The 24,453-nt window shown below is 45.0% G+C and overlaps 1 protein-coding gene across 1 annotated transcript in view; it reads right to left on the reverse strand.

Annotated features, from left to right (window-relative positions):
• Positions 1-24,453, reverse strand: part of DNAH11 (dynein axonemal heavy chain 11) — a 4,227,155-nt gene that overhangs the window by 698,465 nt on the left and 3,504,237 nt on the right. The window contains exons 68-69 of the mRNA XM_069648254.1: positions 21,933-22,073; positions 17,948-18,118 (exon numbers count right to left, since the gene is read on the reverse strand). Coding sequence (XP_069504355.1) covers positions 17,948-18,118; positions 21,933-22,073 — 312 coding nt within the window. The remainder of the gene's footprint in view (positions 1-17,947; positions 18,119-21,932; positions 22,074-24,453) is intronic.

The raw sequence follows: 24,453 nt of genomic DNA on the forward strand, positions 1-24,453 counted from the left end.
GGGGACAAGGTGCAATACAGCAGACCACTGGCAGCATCACATTCTTAAGGAAGCCAAGCCCATTCACACTCCAACCACAGTCAGACAGAGGACCCAGACAGACTACATGGATAGAGGATTTTGTCACTTTATCAAGGCAGCAGGAGTGGACAAGTCGCTGGTGCTGAAGCACATCTTCACAAATCTGGCAGGGACAGAGGTCAATGGCATCATCACGACCATCCCAGTGGAAGATAGGGCCACATACGATATCCTCTGGGCAGCCCTAGACAAGAAACTAGTAATGCATCCAAACAGAGACTATGAACGGTATGTGTTCAATAAATGCCAATATGCATGCCATGAGACGGTGGAGGAGTTCATAACACGACTATGCCAAAAATTAGTTCACTGCCAATTCTTAGCCTTTTCGTACGATGAAGCGATCGGCTCTGTGTCATTGAGGGATGCATGTCGTTCTGCTCCACAAACAGCTCCTGAAGAAGCCTTTGATGTGATTGAGATGGTGAGAGTACATGAGAGGGTGGCGATCCAGGCATCCACCATAGAGACCCTGAAAAAGAAAACGGAGAGGGACAATGCAGTAGCAGCCCTCACCAATGTCAGAGACACAGGTAGGGGCACACTAGACCACCAGACCCCACCTAGAGGACTGCAAAGAGATGGTTACCTGCAGGTGAGGCCAGGGCCACGCCCACAGAGACTATGCTACCGATGCAGACAGTTTTTCCCTCATGCAGGCCCATGCCCGACGATGATCCAACAGTGCTCCAGGTGTGGCAGGGAAGGCCATTTCCAAGCGGTCTGCTGAGAGGGGAGACAATTCCCGCCGACCCGTCAGCCTCAATCAGCACCAAACAACTGGAGACAACCATACAGACCAAACACGCCAAACATCTTTGCATATTGTCCAGAAAACAAGTCAAGGCAAATATCATCTTTTTGTCATCTTCTACCATGAAATAGTTCCACAAATCTTCCACACATAGAGATTGATATTTATTGATAGGTTTACCTAGGTGAATTGTTCTCGAGGTTCTTAATGCAGTACAGTTCAATGTTAGATGCTTTAGGGTTTCTTCAGACTTGTTACAGAGTCTACATTTCTCATCATCCTTGGTACTCGGTTTTTGTTTCGACGTTCTCTCTTTAGTGTTAAATAAATTTAGCCGAAATTTCATGTATGATGTTCTATGGTGCTTTGAGGGAAATTTGTTCAGGTACATTGGCAATTAATTTAATCTTCTTCCTTCTGCAACCGCATTGTACATTATACTATGTAGTCTGTGTTGTTCACCAGTGTTAGCCCAATCTTGCATCCAACATTTTTTTTTAACCTTGTCAGGATTGGTTGGTAAGGTGTCGATGTTAGTGTTTATCTCTGCTAAGATGTTTTCGCATTGATCAAACCATTGTGATAGGATTGAGGCCTTTGGTGTTTCTTTTGTTTTTGTTAGTATCTCAAACTGTGGTAGCGGGTTCGTTGATGTCATTTTACGATATAGGGCAAGAGTGTTTCATGTTACTTTTGCATTGATTGAAATAAGTCCCAGCTCATACCTTATACAGGCCAGTGGTGTTCCTTTAGGCAGCCACAAAACTTTGCGCCAGAAACTATTTTCCAGCGAGGACCACAGGGAGGCTGGACAGCCCAAGACACATTCTGCTCCATATGTTAATACAGTAATGACTTTAGCTTTATAAAATTCCACCATGGGTTTGAGGGAAAATTTGCCATATTTATTATTTAGAAGGTACCTTGAGCGGCTAATTGCTTACACATATCTTTGGTTTTCAGTACCCAAGGTGCATCATTAATATTGCTGTTAATGACCATTCCCAAGTATTGTGTTTCATTAACACACTTCATTTTGATTTCCCAACTTCCACAATGGCTGTTTTGTCCTTTTCAATTTTTTTCCTCTGAAGTTTTGAAGGATTAGAATTTTGTTTTTTTTAAATTTACTTCCAATCCATTCTCTTCAACGTATTTTTCTAATATGGTCAACTTGCGTTGAAGACCGATAGGCGTAAGATCTAACAAAACAAGATCATCTGCATACACGGGGAACAAGATAGCAGCAAGGCACCCAAAATATTGGTGATGCTGGTCATACACAGATTCCTCATAGACACTGGGGCCACTGTCAACATTATGGGGGAACAAGAATTCCTTCGCTCAGGAAAAACTCAAGACCTGACACCGTCAAAAGCAAGAATCTTTCAATGGGTAGCCATTGTGCCACTCCCATCATTAGGGCAATTCAGAAAAACATTTTCTTTTAAGGGAAAGAAGATCAACACTGTCATCCATCTGCTGATGAGCCCTGTTAAGGGAAAATGCCTGCACAGCTATTGCACAGCAAAAATACTCAGCTTGATAGACATTAAGTTTCAAGACGACGATGTAGTGATATGCAGCAGGGACCAGTACAAAAAAGAACCCATATGTCACCTCAAGAGATCACAAGTCAACAAGGAGATGATCAGGGACTCATTTCCCAAACTCTTCAAAGGCCTGGGGAAACTGAAAGGCATAGTGATCGACCTACATATCATTGACCAGGTTAAGCCTTTCCTGCAACACCCGAGAAGTGTAGGCTTTCACCTGCAGGAAGCCATTTCATGAGAGATAAGCAACTGTTGGACAATGACATTATAGAACACACAACGGGGCCCTTGCCATGGTTCTCACCACTAGTAGTGGTACCCAAAGATGGAAACAGAATGCGGCTCTGTGTTGACATGAGGGCGGCGAATACCACCAATGAGAGAGAGAGGCACCCAGGCCCAAAGCAACCTGAATTGTGCAACAAAGTTTTCCAAATTAGACCTCAATCAGGGTTACCATCACCTGGAACTACATCCTGACTCCAGAGGTATAACAATGTTTGCCACCAGCGATGGTCTCTTTCAGTACAAGCGGCTGAACTTCGGAATCTCCTCAACCGCAGAGATTTTCCAGGAGACCATCAGACACCTACTACTCCCTGTCAAGTTAGCTTTTAATTATTCCGATGACATCCTGATATACGACATCACCCAAGAAGAACATGACCAGGTGCTCATGGACGTGTGCAACATCCTGAAAGATGCAAAGCTCACCCTGAACTATGAAACATGCAATATCAGTAAGGACAAATTGAGGTTTTATGGACACATTTTTTCGGGGAAAGGAATGCAACCCATCCTGGAAAAGGTGCGCGCCATCAATGAACTACAGGAACCCGCCCACGCGGGAGGAGTCAGATCCTTCCTGGGGATGGCCGGATACTGTGCCCGGTACCTGCAGAGATACCCTATCACCACTGAGCCGCTGCAATGACTGCTGCACCAGGCGTATTTCAATACACTATGGCTCAAGGTACTGGTGGTTGACACCAGCCCGGTTGGTCTAGGGGCCATCCTGGTAAACCGTGAAAGGCCAGATGCCCCTCCAAGCTGTGTTGTAGCATATGTAAGTAGGTCACTGTCACAGACGGAGACCACATATTCACAGGCGGAGACAGAAAGCCTGGCGGCAGTGTGGTCCTGCGAATACTGCCACCACGTTGTGGTCGGAAAGAGGTTTACTCTCGTGATGGACAACCAGGCCCTTCTTCCATTATTTGGCAATCCGAGAACAAACATGCCGCCCAGGATTAGAAAGATGGGGAATTTGCCTCAAGGAATACGATTATGCCATCACCCACAGGCCATGGGGAGATAGCAACCCTGCTGACTACATTTCAGGGCACCTGACAACAGAAGATCGGCCACCAAGTGGCCACCAAGGGAAGATGACGCAGAATACCTGTGCTATGTCACAGAACAGGCCCTTCTGCCTGCTCTCACCACCGAGGATCTGGCCAGGGCGACACAAGCCGACACATCCACCAGATGGGCCAAATAACTCACGGTCTCAAATAAATGGAGAGACTACAAACGACTGTCATGTCATTGAGAAAGAGTGAACAGGCTGGAGATGGAACGCAATGCAAATATCAGTCCAGAACTGTTGTTAACCAAATAGCAGATTATATTGAGAGGATACTGCATTGTCATCCCATCATCCCTCCAGAGGGGGCTGGTACAGTTGGCACACAAAGGGCATCGGGGGATAGAGGCAACCAAGAAATTACTCTGACAGTCAGCGTGGTTCCCACTCATGGATGCGATGATGGAAGAAGTAGTCAGGTGTTGCCTACCATGTCAGTGTGCAATGAGAAGTGACCCACCACTTCCCATGCAACCTACACATATCCCTGAGAAGTGTGGCAAGGAGTTGCAATGGATTTCTATGGGCTACTCGAGACGGGGGACTATCTCTTGGTAATAGTCGACAAGTTTGCCAGATTCCCCATCATCAAACACGGATTGTCCACATCGTTCGCCAAGGTTATCGGCACATAGACGAGGTATTCAGCGAGTGGGGCATCCTCATCACAGTCAAGACGGACAACGGGCCACCAATCAGTGGGCAAGATTTCTACTGGTTCGCAAAACACATGGGGTTCACCCACTAGAGGATAACACACTATGGCCAAAAGCCAATGGAATGGTAAAGCGTTTTATGTCATCGGAGACTAGAACCATCCAGAAGGTAACCATTAAGGGCATGCCAATCCAGCAGGCCCTATGCTGCATGCTTCACCACTAGAGGAACACACCAAATTCGGTGATCGGAGTACCACCCGCAGACCTGATGATAGCATACCAGGCCAAGACACACCTACCCCAAGGGGCCCATAGCCCCCAGTAGCAACCAGAAGACCGGGAACGTCTAGAGGACGAGGTGAGAGACAGAGATACAATGGCAAAGGAAGCAGCAAAGGAAAGAACAGACCAGACCTGGAAAGCGAGGGTCAAGGAGTTCAAAGAAGGAGAAGAGGTGCTTGTGAAGCAATAAATACAGAGGAAAATGGATGCGAGATACAACAGCACACCCCTGAGTGTGACCGATGTGAAAGGGACCATGGTGACGGCTGCCAACACCCAGAGGGCCGTTACGAGGAATGCATCTTTCTTTAACCACTTCAGGCCGGATGAAGATCCTGGACAAGAGTAGAGGACACCAGAGGAGGAAGGAGGAGAGAGCAAGAAAGAGGTCTCGGCACCAGCAGAGCAGAAAGAAGAGAAGAGACTGACCCAGAAGGGCGACCCAAACAAACTATCAAAAGGCCCCCAGAGCCTCAGGGACGAAGAGGCGTTAGTTATAATAAAGTGCATGTTAAGAGAAGACATGCCCTGTCATCCTTATCGCTACATTGTGATAATTGAAGTGTAACAGGGATGGTTTTTCTCCATTGCTTTTGGCCTTTCTGGAGGCCTTCTTTTAAAAATATAAATATCCCTGGTGGTTTAGTGGGTCTGGAATGTTATGGCTGTGTAGGCTTTTCAATATTATACCCAGTCAAACCAGGCATTGCTTACCGGGTCCCGCGAGGGGAAGAGGGAGCAAACAACGGGCCGCTCGTAATCGGCCCGTTGTTTGCTCCCTCCCCCATTCCCTTTCCCATTGGCCCTCCTCCTACCCCCACCTGCGAGGCTAAGAACCTCGGGTCATCTTTGACTCCACAATTTCCTTCTCCGCCCACATCTCTGAGGTCTCTAAAAAGTGAAATTTCCGACTGCACCTCCTCAGAGGTACTCTGCCTTCCCTCTCCTTCCCCCAGAAGCTCATGGTATCTCAAGCTCTGGTTCTCTCAACTTGGACTATTGTAACAGCCTCTATCTAAATCTACTTGCCTCTACTCTCCGCCCTTGGCAACTAATCCAGAACAGGACTGCGAGACTTGTCCTTGGCCTCAAGCCCTGGGATCGTATCTCTCCAGCTCTGAAATCTCTCCACTGGCTCCCAGTGGATGCAAGGATTAAATTCAAAACCCTCTGCATTGTCCACAAGGCTTTCTGGGGCCCTGGTCCAAAATACCTTCAGCTATCCTTCCGCAAATACCTCCCCTCTCGAGCTCTTCGCTCCTCTACCTCCAACTCACTCAGGAGCAGTCGTTTTTCTTAGAAACGAGCTGGGGGTAGATCTCTGTCTTCGACTGAGGCCTCCCCCTGGAACAGCCTCCCTGCCACTCTAAAACTTGAGGAAAACCATCTCCGGTTCCGGAAGCACCTCAAGACCTTCCTCTTTTCCTCTGCCTTCGATCCCCCTCTCCCCTGCTGATCTGTTCTCTCTTGGCACCGTGCACCTGGCCACCCTCTGTCTTTTGGGCCCAGGTACCTGCTTATCCTGCCACCCTCCCGCACTGCCTACAGGCCACCCCTTGCACTGGGGTCTGTATCTGTACCCATAAAGCCCCCCCTTTTTCTTCCTGCACTTGTCAGACCTACCCTGTCTGCTGACTTAAACCTAGCACTTGCAAACTGCTGACTGCATTACCACTGTTTGTTGCCTTTATTATTTATTTATTGTTATTTATCTGTTTCTCCTCTTCTTCGCACTTTCCACCTCTCCCCCTTCCATGCACTTTTCCCCTCCCCCCTCTCCCATGCACTTGCGTGTTCTCAATGTCATTGGGCCCAGTAGGATCGCTGTTTTGTTCTCCTCTGCTCCCCTCCCTTGCCTTGTCGCGCTCTGAAACACTTGTGTACGAGCGCGATAGAAATAAAATATCAATCAATCAAAAAGCCCTATGGGGGCTGAAATGGGAATGGGGAAGGTCCGGGCTCCTGGAGGGAGGAATTACCGGGCCCTCCGAACTCGGAATGGCCCGGTAAATCCCCATTCTGGGAACCCGGCCCCAATTTTGGCGGCAGACATGCCGTCTATAGCGGCATGGCTACCGCCAAAATCATAATGAGGCTTTTAGGATGTGAACTGGGTGCAAAAATAAGGAGAGACATTTTTTATCTAAAAATGGTGTGCTCCGAGGAAGATACCATTGTGGGCATGTTTAAAAAAGCCTTAACTCTAAACGGCAATCTGGAACTTGAAGTGCTTCCAGTCTTGTTACAGATACATGAATTAAAATACAAAGCACACTCGTGGAATTGTCTTTAAAATATAAAACATTTTGAGACTCTTAACTCTCAAAAGAACATTACAGATTCCTACCAAAGGTATGTGTTATGCAACCATACATATGAACATATAGGTAGACGATATAATGGCTAAAAAATATATAAATGGGGATGGATTTTTGCAAGGCTTAACAGTTGTTATTCTCTCATTGTATTAGCATGTTTATGAATGTGCATTTTATATGCGTGTATATAGTTTTATGTGCACAATGTGTGCACTTCAAATGAAAACAATACACTGAGTTCATGTAACAGAATGTGTAGAGCGTGAAACTGCATGCATTGTACACAATTCGTATTATCAAGTAGCCCTATTTTTTGAGTGAAAAAATAAAAAGCATTTTTTCTCTTGCCATCTGGAAATCGCATGCAGCAGGTCCCGCCAAAATACCATTGTATACGATGGGGCAAGTGTTGTTGTCATGAATCCTCTACACTCGGGTATCCGATTCCTCTTAAAATCAGGAAAGTTGACAATCAGTAGAAATTTCAGAAGACTCTCAAAATATGTTTATTCACTGGATAATTTATTTTGGGTACTATGACAATTTAGTTGAGATGGAAATTGAAGTATCTTCGTGCCCTTCAGTGCATAGTCTACCCTTAATAAAATTCACAAATAGAACAAAATAGAAACAGACATGAAGAAATCATAAGAATAAGGAGTGGGAAGGAGATGATGGCAAGTTTAGATTAAGACCAATTGTGTGCAATATTGCTGGTGAAAAAAACGATTGAATTTGGAGTAGAAAAGAACAATATCATCACAATCCTGAGGCCCGTTAGAGAAAATGATTTCCAACACCTTTGATATCCAAGGCAGAATGACAATTGCATGGTAAGAAAAGGTAGAATCAGTGAGTTATATCAAAGCCTTTGTAACTATAAATATTGTTATTTTATAACACATTTTAGTATATTCTTATTAAAGGTATTTCTACTGGTATATCCTGTACATGGCACAAAAACCCCACACTGTATATTTTAATTCGATTATTGCTGAATGTTTATCATTTACAATAAAATCAGTACATTGGTAAATCGCTCTTTAAAAATGAATAGTTTGGTCTTCAAAATATAAACATTTATAAAAATTCATTCATGTTGTAGTATGCAATGTTTGATTCTACAAACAATGTTTGATTCACATCTACAAAAAAAGTGCACGCTGGAATTCAAAGAAAAACATGCTGACATGATTCCGCAAAACCTGCCTCCTCTTTAATTTTTTGACGAAAGATCTCCTAATTAAAAAATGTGTCAGTATGAAGGAGTATCACTTGAGTATCCAATCTGCTATGTTGCTGAGCTGTAGTCATTCATTAATTTTAATTTATTTTGTCATTTGTTATAGCGCCTTTCACCATAATTATGGTCACAATACGCTTTTGGTTGAACGCCCCTGGAGGGACCGCAGTCCAAAATTTAGAAAAGGTTTGGGAGGAGCTATTTTGTTTGTGTGCATTTCAGCCATTAAAGTCATGCAAGGGTGACCAAAAACCTGATAGTCACCCATGTCTAAATGGAGTGTGTATGGGCGCAGCAGAGGAATACTATGGACTGAAGGGGGTGATTGTGTTTAAGGTGATAGAGAGTTATGTGGGAAGCTACAGTTTGATTTTTTGTCATTAAAAGTAGCATAATTCTTATGGCAGAGGTGATGTGCAATAGTGTTTGTGTTGTATGTGTGTGCAGGGTGTGTGGTGTGAAGCCGTGCCTTCCACTAAATTGTGAAGGTGCAGTGTGGGAGGGGACATCTCAGTGCCACTCTTCCAATGTAATTATATTCCTGCTGGGTTTAACTTATTCTCTAACAAGGCAATTAACTGGGCCCCCTAGTGAGTTATTCAAACTGTGCAGTACTGCCACTCCTCCCTCATTCTTTGGCTAAAACCTCTGCCTTCCTATGGCTCTCTCCATCTCTCCTATATTCTGTAACTGTTACACTGTTACACTATCACCTATCCGCATCTCTCTCCAAGTCCGGCAGGAAAAATCAAACAAAAAGACATCCTGACTGCAAACCCTGGACTTACCATTGCAGACACCTATGTCAGTCCTTCCTCTAGAGAGGTTTTCACTGATATCCTTTTCTCTGTCCCCTCTCCTGATATCTGGACTCCCCATCTCATCTCCACTCTTTCTCCCTCCTCACACTCCTCTATTAACGGTAGCACCAAGTGGGTAGTCCTCTTGACTGGTTTTGCCCCCTCTCGTTGCTTCGTTAATGGCAATCACACTGGCACCATTCTGGTTTAGGGTCCATAACTCAACCTCCTTCTCTTTGACTTCATCTTGCCTTCTCTTATTGACTTCCTTACTTTGCCTGCATCTCCCCCTTCTCTCTCACACCCTCTCTGAATGGCGTACCACGCCCCTGCACACCACCTCATAAAACCTTCAAAAGCACTGACCACCTCCACCTGGCGACTCTTAACACCCGCTCATCCAACAAACACTCCTCTGACATCTGTCTCCTTCTGGAAGACATTGACCTCGACATTCTCACTCTTGCCAAGAATTGGTTGAATGCCAGCTCAGTCATTGCCTTTGACTCCCTCCTCCGTGGTGGCTACAAGATCATATCCAAGCCTCGACTTCACTGCACTGGTGGGCGCGTTGCCTTAATCTTCCCTGAGTGGGTTCCTGCTTCCATATTACCTACCCAGACCTATTTCTCTTTTGAAAGCCTGGTTTGCAAGTTGGCCACCTCTCCCACCTCCACCCTGACCATTGCTACCATCTACCGGCCTCCAGGCGCCACCTCCCTATTCCTCTCTGAATGGGCTGACTTCTGCTCTTCTTTACTTTCTTCCACCACTAACCTTCTTCTCCTGGCTGATTTCAACATCCAAATGGACTCCCCTGGCTCTGCATCCACTCTATTCACTGACCGCTGCTCCTCACTTTCCCTCTCCATTCTTTGTTTTGGGCCAACCCACACAACTGGACACACTCTGGATGCCCTCAAACACTCTCACCTCTCTCTCTCCCCACCACTAGTCACTCTTCTCTCCTGGTCAGACCACATTCTCATCTCCTCCCATCTGGGTCCCATTGGCTCCCTGACCGCACCCCAAAAGTCACACCAACCTCCTTCACACCCACCCGATGACACGAGTGTCTGCGGCTGCCTTCCTCTCCACCTTCACCTCTGACTCTACCTCTGACTGTGCCCTCAGCAACCTCCATCTTTCCATCACCAACACTCTTGACATTCTTCCAACAGTCATGAGGATCTTTCTGAAACCTGCCTCAAAGCATAAAACTTGGTACGACAATGAACTTGCAGCCCTAAAATGAAAGTGCAGGGCAGCAGAACGAAAGTGGCAAACCCCAGGCTCATCCCCTGACAAACTGGCCTGCCGCCTGCTACAAAGGCAATACAGATTTGCCATTCATGCAAAGAAAAGAGCCCACATTCAGGCACGGGTCTCCGGTGCATCCAATAACATGGCTGAACTTTTCAAAATCTGCAGGGAACGAGCCAACCCCTCTGCAGCATCCTCCTCCCCTTCTCATTCCCTGGCCCTCTCCAATGCACTGTCCTCACACTTTGCCACCAAAACTCCCTCATAACCCATCCCACTACCCCACCACACCACCCCTCCCTCCTCCTTCCTCCTTTTCCTCCTTCTCTCCTGTCACACCTAAAGAAGTTACCAGAGTTGTCTGCTCCATGAAGGTCTCTTCTAAACAGGTCTCCCCTTGCTCATCCAGGACCATCAGGATAACATTGTCTCTCTTGCCCCTGATCTCGCTGATTTCTGCAATCACTGTTTTATCACTGGATCTACCCCTCCCCCTTAAGCACTCCCTTGTGTGCCCACTCCTGAAAAACCACCCTCTGACCCTAACTGCCCTGCCAGCTATCACCCTATCTCCATCACCCCCTTCCTGGGGAAGCTACTTGAGAAGCTGGCCTTGCCCCAGCTTAACTCCCACACTGAACTGGTTGGTGGCTTCCATGACCATCACTCTGGATTTCCGAGCATCGAGAGGCACAGAAACTGCTCTTCTGAACACCTGTGACGAACTGCTCGCATCTCTGGACTCCAACTCCCCAGCTGTCCTCCTTCCTCACTACCCGCTCTTCCCAAGTCATCCTGGGCCCCTTCTTCTCTCCTACTTCCATCTCCTCCTGTGGTTTCCCCCAGGGCTCTATACTCTACCCCTGGCTCTTTAACATCTACCTTACTCTCCTTGTACGCCTCATCTCCTTGTTCTCCTCTTTCTCCTCCAACTTCCAGTGTTACGCAGACAACACACATCTCTTCTTCAGACTCCCTGCCGTCCCTCTTGCACCCTCCATCATCTCTTACTGCCTATCTGCCATCCAGTCCTGATGCACCTTCAATGATCTCACCCTCAAAACCTGTAAAACTGAGATCCTTCCCATTGGCACCCTTGCGCCTTCCTTCTTCCCTTCAATCTGCCCTTGTACCTTCAACTGAAGCCAGAATCCTTGGAGTCATCTTCGACTCCTCTCTTTCCTTCCTCCCATCAGCTCTTCTTTCTCAAAGGAATTCTACCTTTTCTCACTTTCCCCCAGAGGCACAATGTGACTGAAGCCCTGGTTCTCTCTAGACTTGACTATTTTAACAGTCTTCTCCTGAATCTTCCTTCTTCCACTCTGCGACCCCTGCAGCTTATCCAGAGTAGGGCAGCGAGACATATCCTTGGCCTTAAGCCCAGGGATCGCATCTCTCCTGCACTAAAAAGTCTTCACTGGCTCCCGGTTGCTGCACTGATTAAATTCAAATCCCTCTGCACCATCCACAAGGCTGTCTGGGCCCGGGGACCACACTATCTTCAACTTTATCTCACTAAATACTCTCCCTCTAGACCACTTTGCTCCTCTGGCACCAACTCTTTGTGTGTAAACTATTTTGTTAAACAGAGGTCAGGCGGTCGCTCACTTTCCTCTGCACGCTCCCCCCTTTAGAATAGCCTCTGTCCCCCTGTGCCTTGAGCAGGATCTTTGCGAATTCTGGACGCTCCTTAAGACTTTCCTCTTTTCCTCCTCCTTCCCTCCTTCTCTCCAGTGCTAATCCCACAGTTGCTGAATCGCTGTCCTTGGCCCTTACACATCTTCGGGTCCTTGACCTCCCACACCAATTCTTCCCAGCTCCTGTCTTTCCACAGCACTTTGCATCTGCACACCCTCCACTTTGGAGACTCGCACTTAAACCTCCTGGGGCCCAGGCTGTGTAGCACTCAACATCCCCAGCACTTACCCCCTCTTCCCTCTTCCTTTCTGCACTTGCACGTTCTGAATACTCACAAGGCGTAGTAGGTTCGTCCCTCTCCCCCCTATACTCCTAAATATTGTGTTGTAATGTATTTCCCACTCTCCCTCCCTGCACGGTGGGTGCTTTGAAACAATATATTCTTATTGTATAAGTGCATAACAAGGAAACAATAAATAAGTAAATAAATAAGTTACCTGTACAAACAATGACTAATTCCTGGGTCCCATCTATGTACAAGGAGCATTGCTGCATCTCAGAGGCGATTTAAGTGCTTGATGAGTGCATAATATTCTTCCTCTGAGAGGTTCTCAAAGAGAGAGATTGCCATCCCTGGTGCCTTCTAGTCCAAAAACAAAGACCCTGTTTCCTGATTACGTGCAGTGGCCTGGCCCATCATCCTGTGCATCAGAGTTACCTGTCGTGCCAACCATGAGCGAGGGGGCTGAGGTGCCTGGTAGTCCTCCTACGGTACGATCAGCGTGATTTCCAAAGGTGCATTTTAAGTGTGATACATTGCCACCCTCCAAGCCAATATGGGTGTAATACCTGGCCCACTGTCAGGGTTCTTTCCATGTGCAAGTTGCTGGAGAGACTACGAGAGTCCTCCATGGGTGCTTGGCGTTCCACAAGGAGGTCGAATGGCAGAATGAGACAGTTTAAGAGGAAGAAGAGGTGTGAGCGAGGGGAACTGTAGGCTGACCCAGGTGTGCAATGGGTGGAGAGCGGGCACATGAAGGTGGGGGGATCATGTGTTTGTGAGGGACAGCCAGGTTTTGATGGCTTTCCTGAAATACATTTCGATTGCCAATGAGGAGAAGCGGAAGGGGAGGGAGTTCCAGAATGTGGGTGTGAGGACAGAAGCAGACACCTTCTCATTTGGAGACCTTGAAAGGAGGGACTAGGTGGAGGTGTGCCGAGCCTGATCTGAGGTTTCTGGTGGGGTTGTAGTGGGAAAGCTTGTTTTGGAGGAATTCCCGGGCCTTTCTTGTGGATTGTGCGGTGTGTAATGCACATGGCCCTGAAAGAGGCCTGCTGACTGATCGACAACCAGTGGAGTGTCCTAAGTGCAGGGAAGATGTGTTCTCTGGGGAAGAGTGCAAGGAGGAGCATTCCTGGAGAGGTTTGAACCTGTTGGAGCTTTCTCAGTTGGGTTGTGGGGGCGCCCAAGTAGACGGAGCTAGAGTAATCTAGGTGCAAGAGGATAATGGCCATGATTGCAGATACTCTCTGGGGGTATGAGAGATAGCGTAATATCTGCTTGAGGATGCAGAGGTGGAAGGTGCACGATCTGGTGAATGCATTTATGGGAGGGGAAAGGGACAGGTCTGAGCTAAAGGTGCATCTTAGGTTTTTGACAGAGGTGGATGCAGTGAGGGCAGGTCCTAATGAATGTAGCCAAGGGATAGGTTGGATAAGGAGAGCTGTTTTGCCGCAGATTAGAATTTTGGCTTTTCCTGGGTTGAGGAGGTGATTGTTCGTCATCCAGAGGTCAATGTTGCGAGGCAGGATGCAAGGTCTGGGTGGGGTGAAAAGGGGGGTGAGGAATCTTGAGGATGATCTGGGTGCCATCCACATAGTTGGAGCAGGTGAGATTGCGGGAGCTGATGAGCTAGGGGAGGGTTGAAAGGTAGAAGTTGAAATGGAGTGGGGAGAGGAAGGCTCCCTGGCAGGAATCTGTGCAGGACTGCATGGGAGTGGAGAAGAAAGGACCGAGACAGATGATTTGGGAGTGGTCGGAGAGGAAAGAGCAGATCTATCTGAGGGCAGAGTCCCTTATGTCAAGGTCAAAGAGTCTGTCCGTGAGGATGGAATGGCTAATCGTATGGAAGGCTGCTGAGAGATCAAAGAGGATGAGAGCAGCACAGCCCTCAGCGTCTGCTGTTCTTTTCAGGGCATCCCAGATAGAGACCAGGGAGGATTCAGTTCCATGGAGGGGTCTGAAGCCAGACCGGGCAGGGTCAAGAAGGCCGTGGGCCTTGGAGAAGAGGTTGAGCTGGGAATAGGCTGTGCAGTCTAGTAAGCTGGCTATGAAGCGGTTGTTGGAGATGGGGCAGTAGTTGACGGGGAGCAGGAGGTCAAGAGAATTCTTTTTTTAGGGGTGGTTTGATGTGAGGTTTTGTATTCAGGTGGGAAGATGCCTGCTGTTAGACAGTGGTTGATTATCGATCTGTCGAGGGTGCCTAACAGGTGGAGGAGAGGATGTTTTTGAGGAGGGCCGGTGGGCACGGGTCTCGTGGGGAACCTGAGGGATGGTTATTGGAGGGAATCTTTGAGAACTTAGGAAGGGGGATTGCAGAGAAGGAGATGAAAAGGGTAAGAGTTGGGGGGAGTGGAAGGAGGCCTGTCGGTATAGGGAGGTTGGGGAACAGGGTTGCTAGTTTAGCATGGATGGCGAGATTCATATCAATGGCTGTGTTGAAGTAATGGCCGTAGAGGGTGTAACACAGTGCCTGGGAGAAGATGGGTGGAGAAGAATAGCACAGGGGGGTCTTGAACTCAGAGATGATCTTGTGGAGTTCTTTGCATGGGTTGTTTGCATTGGTGATGCCGGAGGTGTAGAAGGCATTTTTGGCTTTCCTGATTTCTAATCTGCAGGCTCTCATCTGCCTGGCCAGAGTGGCTTTGTTGTGGGCGGAATGGTCGGTCCGCCAGTGTCGTTCCTGGTGATGGTTGAAGGTTTTAAGGAATTTGAGGTGAGGTTTGACCCACCTGTGGGAGGGACCTGTAAGGTTGCACAGCGGTTTTGTGAGGGTTAAAGGGGTCAGGGCTTCGGAGAGCCATTCGTCGAAAAAGTCTGGGGAGGGGGAACCTCTGTGGAGGGGGAGATTGGGCAGGGAAGAGAGTAGGGCAGAGGCAAGATCAGGGGGGATCCTGGGGGTGGTGGGGGCAGGGTGTAAGAGGCGGGGAGGGCAAGGGGTTGCAGGAGTTACAGCTGAGAAGAAGATAGCAGAATGATCAGTCCAGATGAGTGGGCGTGTGAGGGGTAAGGAGATCAGTTTAGACGAGCTGAACACTACATCTGTGTGACATGCAATGAGGGTGGGGCCTGATATGAGTTTTTGCTTCCTACTGAAGAGCCCACAGGTCATATTTCTAACCTCTTTGAGAGAATGGGGATTTCAACATGTGTTTCAAAGGCTCTTTGGAAAATGTGCCACTCAGTCTAAAGGCTAATTAAGATGTTTAAAAAAATGTGTGATGACAAACCTTCAGTTTTTTTTATACAAATGTTCATTTAGTGAGGTACTTTTGGGTCGCTCAAAAACTACATTTGTGTTACAGGTGAAGGCATTTGAAAGTATTTTAAAGTTGAATGCATTTTAAAGTTAATCAGTGTCATTTGAAACCAAGCCAATGCGGGACCTGCACTCCATTTTCTTAAGGAAAAACATGGATCTATGTGTCTTGCCTGATTGTCACTCGCTGAATCATATCGTACGGTTTCATGGCAAATGACTCATTTGTCCAATTCTATTCACTGGAAATATAAATTCATCCTTCTGCTGCCGGCATGTAAACCATGTGTCCTCTCCCCACTTTCTTTTTTCTGATTCCCTCACTCCCTCGTGTTTCCCTCATACCGCTCTTATTCAGCTGCACACCACAGCCAAACATACCGCCCTTCTCCAGGCACAAAGGCAACATTTCAAGTATTTCCCAATGGCTAGTTTCACATCATGCACATCACTTTAGTTGTTTCACATGTTGCTACTGCCCCCATCTACCTAGCCCAGCTTCCCTCACTCCTGTATATACCTTGTCACACACACCACACTCTGGTCTCTTCATTGCCCACAGCCCAAGGCATGGCTGGTTGTAGTCAGAGATGGCAGACCAACCCTCTGCCACCAGTCCAGCTTTTACAGCATCAACACCAAAAATGAATTTCAGAACCCACAGCAATTCAGTGAGTGAGGATTTGTGCATTGCAGACAATGCCAAAAAAACATAAGTTTTGTAAAACAAAAGGGCTAATTTTCACTTGGACCATAAGCAGTGTTACTTCAACACATTGGGCCTCATTACGACGTTGTTAGCTCCCTGGTCCCCTCGCGGGACCCGGTAAGGACGTCTAGTTTTACCAGCCGTCCTTACCGGGTCCCGCGAGGGAACCTCGTAATGAGGCGGAATGGGTTTAACGGGTCCGACTAGCACCCGTTAACTCATTCCGCCAAAGTCGTAATGAGGCCCATTGAGTTTAAATGATGGAGTAATGCAAGCCCACTTCCTCTAACCTATGCTTTATGCACAATTCCCTTTAATACCAATCGCAAACACATCCCCAGGTGTTTGCTCTCCGGTTTTTGTCTCAGTCTTGAGGGACCAAGCAATCTATACAGTCCTCGGACTGGGTCAATAAAGCATCATTACATCATTAGAATATCATCCACCATCACTGTAAGGTTGTGAGCATCTTCTTCAAATGTTTTCTTTTGTTTCTATTCTGCATGTAACCTATTTATGTAGTTTAGTCATGTTTTAATGCATTGCAACCCCTGGGGTAGGGAGGGGGGGGCGGGGACTGTAACAGGTGGTCTCATTCCTTACCCCAGTTATGTACCATCAGCATCATCTCATGCCCATGAATCCAGTATTGCCAATAATACTTGTTACATCCCTCCCACCGGCTGTAATTATCATTTGCACCTTCAAAGGAAGGTCAGAATGCGAGCTGGATTCACTGGTAAAAGCCTGCATTCCAAGTAGCCTGAGTGTGGCTTGGCCTTCGCCCTTTCTTTTACCTCCCTCCTATTTCACCCATTAGCATCTGTGTACCTTACTCGCTGGTGCTAAGGGTGTGTTTCAATTAAAAAGAAAGAAAAATGTAATCTTACACTGCTGTCTGATGCTGCGTTGTATTATTAAAGTCTCTTTTCTTTGTTGATGACGTCACAGTCATCAACAAGAAAAATGAACTGCTGAAATACTGCATTGTGCCTGGCAGCAGGTTAAGATTTCTTTTTGCCTCTTTTAAATGTAAACACATCCTTAGCACCCATGTTTAACTTACGAGGGCGCTAACGGCAACATAACCCTCAGCGATGGGCTGACTGCTCCAGTAATGGTGCCGCCACCCACATTAAAGGACCTCTGCTCGGGTCCGTAACTTGGGTGAAAGGCCCTTACCGGCAGGGTCGGCCCACCACCTCCACCTCATCATATTATTTGAATGTTTACCTGGTCCTTGTGAACAATGAGTAAATAGAAGGCATTACCCACTGTTACTCTGCTTGATGTTTCTCTCCCAAAATTCTGCCTCAATATTCCATTTCTCCCCCATCAATATTTCACCAGGACAATGCTCAATGCAAGGTGCTGAGCAGTTTCTCCAACTGTTTCCTTTACATTCTAACCTGCTTTTAACCGTTTTTTTTGTGATTTAGCCATATTATAACATTACAGTCCTGGGGATCAGGACTTTAACAGGTGTTATTATCGTTTACTCTCATTTTGCACCCTTACTTTTCCTCAGACCCACAACTCGAGTATGAGCCAATAACACCCATCAGTGAATGACTCTACTGTCTCTCACAAAAGCAACACAAACCTTGTCAATGAAGCTTCCCATGGCTGATGACCCATTTGCTAAACTGCTATCAATGCAAATGAATGATCATGGTATGCATGTAACCATCTACATAATATGTTTTGGAGTAAAATAACATGATGGAAATCAGATTTACCTGAAATGATGCCTGGGACAGGAAGGTCAGCTTGTCCTTTTCAAAGAGTCCACGACTGGTGTAGAGAAAGGTAGAATAAGTGATGCAATCAGTCAGACTGGAGACTCGTACTTTGACATCCTCAGACTGCTCAGCCAGTGCAATGGCTTTATGGAAAACCACATTGAAGGCCTAAGAAGAAAGCAATGAGATGTTTAATGTATGCAGTAGACAGAAGGTGGAACAATTTCCATGGTATTTGAATATACCTACAATGCTTGTAATATTTTAGAAACTCTTTTCATCCATTAAAAAGGTATTTCAATTATGTATCAACACATAACAAAAACCTCTTTCTATATAGAAAATGTCTTGATATGTCAAAAGGTCAGCTCATGAATTCCTGTTTGTAGTGAAATTGAGAGTGCAAGACAATCCTCTACTTGCCAACCTCAGTTATCCAGTTTACTCAATTCTAAGATGATAGTTGCTTGTGCAAACCTGCATCAAAAAGATGTGTCTCTGTATTTAGGGTCAGGCTTGTCGAACAACAGATTAATTAAATCCAGGGCCATTTTATAAATGATTAACACATATTTAAACAAGCTTAATTGAAGCACATTACATGCATATTTTTACATACATATTGCAGTCATTGTGGATATCTTGAAAAATCCTAACTGAAGTTTCAAATTTGGTGGGTCAATGAGTTCCTCCATTGTGCTGTATTGTGCTAAAATACTGCTGTTGTCCTGCCATTTTGTTATGTCTAAAGAGGATAATTTGCTCTAGTCCCCGACTACTGCGATTTGTACAATATTAATTGCACCCCTAACATTTCAAGTATATGAGAGATTAACAGAGTGTAAAAGAAAGGGAAGATGTAAAAAAAATAAACTTCAAGGAAGACAAACAACTCTAACTCCAAGCTGTAATTGTATGGTTTGAGCCATTCTAGCGATGTTTTCCCGCTAGTTATGCAAGCCCTGTCGAGTTGTAGCAAAAGAGGCTGTGTGCACGAAATGATTGGTCAGGACTGCAGGATACAGGCAAGGGAAAGGAGCACAAGTCCACCTTCTGGTTGAAGTACATTTTGTTGTAAGTTTGATGGTTTTTGGGAAGCTGGGCCTTTGCATTGAATGAGTGAATGATAATACCTCTAAAGTGAGGTCCTACAAATAGAATCAAATCAATATGGACAAAATGCGCGTATTTTTAGAGAGTAAATCAGAGGACGATGAGAGTTTGTACAAATATTAGAATGTCATTTCCATCCATAACAAAATCGGGTTATTGTCAAAATATATGTTATGTGACTGACAACGTTATCAGAACTTGTCCTCATACAGTTGCCTTTCTCAGATCCCAAAACACATTACATTTCTCCCACTGGTGTTTCAATGGTTTGTCACAAAGGAAAGTGCAGTGAAACATATAAACCAAATTATTTAGTTGCAACGAAGAAAATGGTATTAAAATGTGCGGCCAATTTGTGTTATTCACATTTTAAACGACTGCTAGTTTTTAGCATATTGGAGAAAATAAATATGTCAAGTAAACCACTCAACTAGTCATTTGCAACTTAGCGTTGTCTTTTATGTTTCATTTGAAATTGTTTGGCTTCACAGCCATGGGCTAAACATCAACAACCAAATATCGAGGAGCAGAAGGGAGTACTACAAAACAAGTCCATACATTGAATAAAGGGAACACCAGTGGTCTATCAATAACAAATGTTCTTCACTGAAATGTGACATTTCGTTTAATGTTTTGCTGAATGTTATACCTACGTACACCTTTGATTCTGCTAAGAAGTAGAAACATGGGCTACTGTGTGAGCTTTGGAAGCCATACTCTAGAGTCCCTTTCTTCACAAGCACCAGTCTGTAACATCAGAAGAGAACTGTGTGGCTTTGATAGCTCTTGAACATTTTTATCTTTGCGCTCATTCTGTTGGTTAAATTAAAGATTGTTTTCTTTGACTAAAGTTTTCATGACAATATAATGCTATAGAAACAATAAAATATTACGGACCAGCATTCAACAGATAGGTCCGAAGAGGCTGACCAATATCCAGGGGTTTTTGCATGTTCTAGAAAGCATTTGAAGGTATAGACACAAACGCTATCCTGTATTCTCGATAAATAATCTGAGTAACTCAGGCATCCTATTGTCCCATTTTATTTTAACCACTGTATTCGTACACCCATTTTCCTAAGTAAGATACTCGGTGGTTCTTTACTTCATCAAAACATATCTGTGGGGAAGTAAATAGATGTATATGTATTTAGGGGTAGAGCGCATGGATATGGCGGGAATGGTGGGGTGTCTGTTTGGGGTGGATTAGGAGAATACGGGGCCACCCCCATTCAATGTAAACAAATGAACATGGAAAAACACAAATTGGTTTAGTCAAAGTAAAGAAGTATTTTACTTAGGCAAACCAACGTAGAAACTCTATAACACTGATTCTGTTTCATAGCAATGTTGGGCACATTTCCTTTTGTCTTTCTGAATTAAATTCATGTCACTTCAAGACCTGGACCATTGACCCAAATGCCACACCACTGCTACCTAGACAGTTGCCTACTCTTCTTCTTCCTCACCAGTGTCTGGGGATCTGGCAATGTTCCATGCAATTGGCAATATGTCAGCTCTCCTGTCCTTGCAAATACAGAAGCTTTTGCATGAGCATCTTTTTCAGATTCTTTCCCCTCATCTTCATTAATTCACGGAAGCATACGGGTCCCTTTCCTCCATTAATAGCCGCATCTACTGCCTCATTATCTAGTACATATAGTTCTTCTCTTCATCACGACTGCCTTGGGAATACGGATCTAATTTCTCTTGCTTCTGAATGTTGCTCTGTGTGTGCTCTCAGCACTGTGTACCCTGTTATGGTAAATCCTTTCTGCCTGTTACAGATGTGTAGAATCTCTAGTCCTCTACCTGCCACCCTATGCTGTCCCTGCCCTCCTATCCTCTCTTTCTCTTCGAAGAGAATGACCCTGATCGGGATATGGAATGTCCACTTCATCCTTTACCTGACTTGCAAGTACACTGCCTGGTTTTCAAAATGACACAAACCTCTATCACTTACCCAATTGTGGGCACAGTATCACACTCACCTGACATCACCGCTGTGAGCACTAAGGGGAACCATGGGCATACAGCTACCTAATTCTGTGCACACTTCCAAGGAGACCTGCATAATATGTGGCTGACCTTGGACATTACTGATTTACCGCTGCACACTGCACTGCTGTTTCATAGCTAGGTTTTCACTATATAAGTATCATAAATGCATACAGTAGAAGCCATGCTAAGCTGCACTCATTGAGCTAGCACGCTAGACACTCCATTCAGATGAGAAGTATTTACAATTCTCCTGAACGTCACTAGACACTCCTTTCAGATGAGAAGTATTTACAATTCTCCTGAACGTCACTAGACACTCCTTTCAGATGAGAAGTATTTACAATTCTCCTGAACGTCACTAGACACTCCTTTCAGATGAGAAGTATTTACAATTCTCCTGAAGTCACGCTGCTGGACCACCTCTCGTTCAGTTTTACAGCAGAAAATAGAGTACCGCTGACACCAACTCTTTACTGGGAAGGTAAGGCGAAGGAGGCATGTCTGGAGAGCAGGTGGTTGTAGTTCCTTTTTAGTAGAAATAATAAGCTCTTCCACCTCATAGATGTTACTGCCAAGGTGTGATCACACTCTTTCGTAGGTTTGCTAGATTTGAACAACGGCTATAGAAAACCCACGAGTAAAATCCATGAAAAATATTGCGTTCTTGCACACAATTGTTATTTTCAGATAAGCAAAGACAAATACATCGCTGGCACCATACCTGCAAGAGTGTACATTTGTAGTGCACATTAGTGGGATGCCTGCACCGTGTATGAAGCACAGATGTCGACGTTGTCTTGTAAAATGGACGAGAATATTGTATAAACATTACCTTCCTTTAACATTCAGTAGCAAAATGTGGTTTTACCTTTAATGAAAATTGATACATGGGGTCGATTTTACGCAGATCATTCATAACAAAATAAAGAAGCGATGCTCTTGCAGCTGCTGGTCTGTAAATCTCTCTGGCCTCATTAATTTTGACCTCGTTCTCCTTTCCTTCCATCACCTAAGAAGAAAGCGAGTACAAACAACACATTGAAATATGTAGAAAGAACAGTGATGTTAAAGAGGGGAAATATTCTGTTAATCACTACATTATATGTTTCCTGTTTGCATTTCATTATAATTTGATACTGCCATGCTCGGTTCAGTGGATAACTGAGACAAAGAAATGATTTAATTCAGTAAGAGATACTCATTGTAGAGTCACAGATCCATGTTAAATGCTCGTGGGAGAGCACTGTGGCCTCGTATAAAGGTATTTGGGGTGACTTACCCCCATTTTAAAAGAGTAAATACTTTTTCTCCTCCCAATAACGTCCTGTGTGAGGTTTTCATGTTTATATGTACCTTATAAAGTTACATAATGCATTATAATGTGATCAGAAGTAAAAAACAATTCCAGATTAGGATAACACCTGAAATTATTCTTCACACCCTCTATTGCTTTTTAGAAATCAATACTGTATAAGGTCAAGACAGCAAGGATCCTGCAGCATCATTACCCTAAAGCTATCACTAACAAGTGACTGGAAGACATGTTTGTTCATTTCCACACCTGCATTGTTCCCTTCCCATCACCTCGGCCTTCCCCTGTCTTGTGCATCTTGTACCCAAGAAGAATCCAGATCCTAAATACCTTTTCTTAGCAAGACTTGCTTTCTGAACTTTGTAGGTTATGGGTGTTTATTGTTGTTTTGGGGTTTTGTTGTTTACCATAATCTCAATGCAAAGTTTTGAAATAGAAAAGAAGCTATGATTGACACAGTTTGTGAAGGAGTTCTTGATTAGTAGATAAGGGGGCATATCACCCCTGAAAGATGCAGGTCTGATATGCAGTGTTTTCAGAAGATACAACCTAAAACTGCCTCATGCTTTGGTAAAATTCTTTAAAAGCCAATGAAGCCAGCTTCTTATACTCTGAATGGAGGATTGACCTCTGAGGGCTGCAGTCCTCTCCCAATGTCTTCAATTTCTATCTGTAAGTGCCACTGATAGCTTGACAAGAGTGGTATCATTGTGACCTCACAGCCAGAGGATTATGAATACTTGTACAACAAATAATAATAATGGTATAAGGTGGATATTGGTTTTATGATGATATTCATATGTTTTGTCATAATGATGAATTCTTCTTACTGAAATGCCACTGTCATATATTGACTTACTCTCAATTTCGAAAGTAAAGATGGTACTTGTCCACAGGACGTGCAGTTGCAATGTGTATGAAAGACAGTTAGCGGATCGAGGGAGGTGTAGAGAAACAGAGCAAATGGGATGAAAATGTATAGGAAAGAAGAATGGCTCTGGAGCTTGAAGGGAGTAGAACCACTGACAGCTAAGGTGTGGTGAGAAGGGTGAATGGTCTAGGGGGTTGTTGCCCTGTGACATGGAAGGCAGATGTGAGATTCCAAAAGGATGATTAGAAAAAAAGACAGGTGGTAGTCGTCCATACAAAAAAGACAACATGTGGGCCAATGCTAGGAAGTGAGGGAAATGGAAGTTAATGAGTGTGTAATGAAATGGAGACAAAACACAATTCATCCAAGAAAACGGAAACATAGGCCGGGAAAATAGTTCAAGGGCAATGCGTATGTCTTTGTTAGCAAGACAACACAGAGCAGTACAGCTTTGAATCCTGGTCCCGCGCTTAGAGACTGGTCTCTGATGTTAGACACATAAAAAGATTAATTAATGAATTAATCATAAAACAATGAACATTATGATTGTGACAAAGAACCGATAATCATACCAAACGTTTGAGAGAAATAAGAATCATAGTTTTTGCCTTTCATGTTGGGATCAAAATGATACTGCTATCTGATGAAAATAATACTATAAAACATAATATGATGCATTGGTTGATTATAAAAATTAGAAAATAGAATAGATAGGTCTGTCTATTTTTAATGAAATGCAGTCATTTCAAAAGAGATGTTAAATACATCTTTAATGTGTTTACCAATGATCAATATACAAATTAAATACCTGATAGCTACTCATAATTGAACTTTCCTTTAACTGAGACCTAACAGCTATGAACACATTGGGCCTCATTCCGAGTATGGCGGTAAGGGATAGCGGCCACCGCTAACGAGAGCGGTGGCGGTAATCCCTTACCGCCATACTCCGAGTTCCCTTAGCGCCATGGTGCTTTTAACACCTGCTTTTAGCAGGCGTTAAATACCATGGCGCTAAGGGACCTTGATGTTAATTACGCCACCGTAATTTACGGTGGCGTAATTGACGCCTTCCCCACTCCCATTATGCCCTATGGGGCAAGAATGGGAATGGGGAAGGGTAAATGGGGATTGGGGAATTACCGCCCCGCCAACCTTGGAATGGGGCGGTAATTCCGCCAACCACCAAGGCGCTGCCGGTCCGGG

This window comes from Ambystoma mexicanum, chromosome 2q, assembly GCF_040938575.1.
Source record: "Ambystoma mexicanum isolate Mex_15411 chromosome 2q, UKY_AmexF1_1, whole genome shotgun sequence".
Taxonomy (NCBI): domain Eukaryota; kingdom Metazoa; phylum Chordata; class Amphibia; order Caudata; family Ambystomatidae; genus Ambystoma; species Ambystoma mexicanum.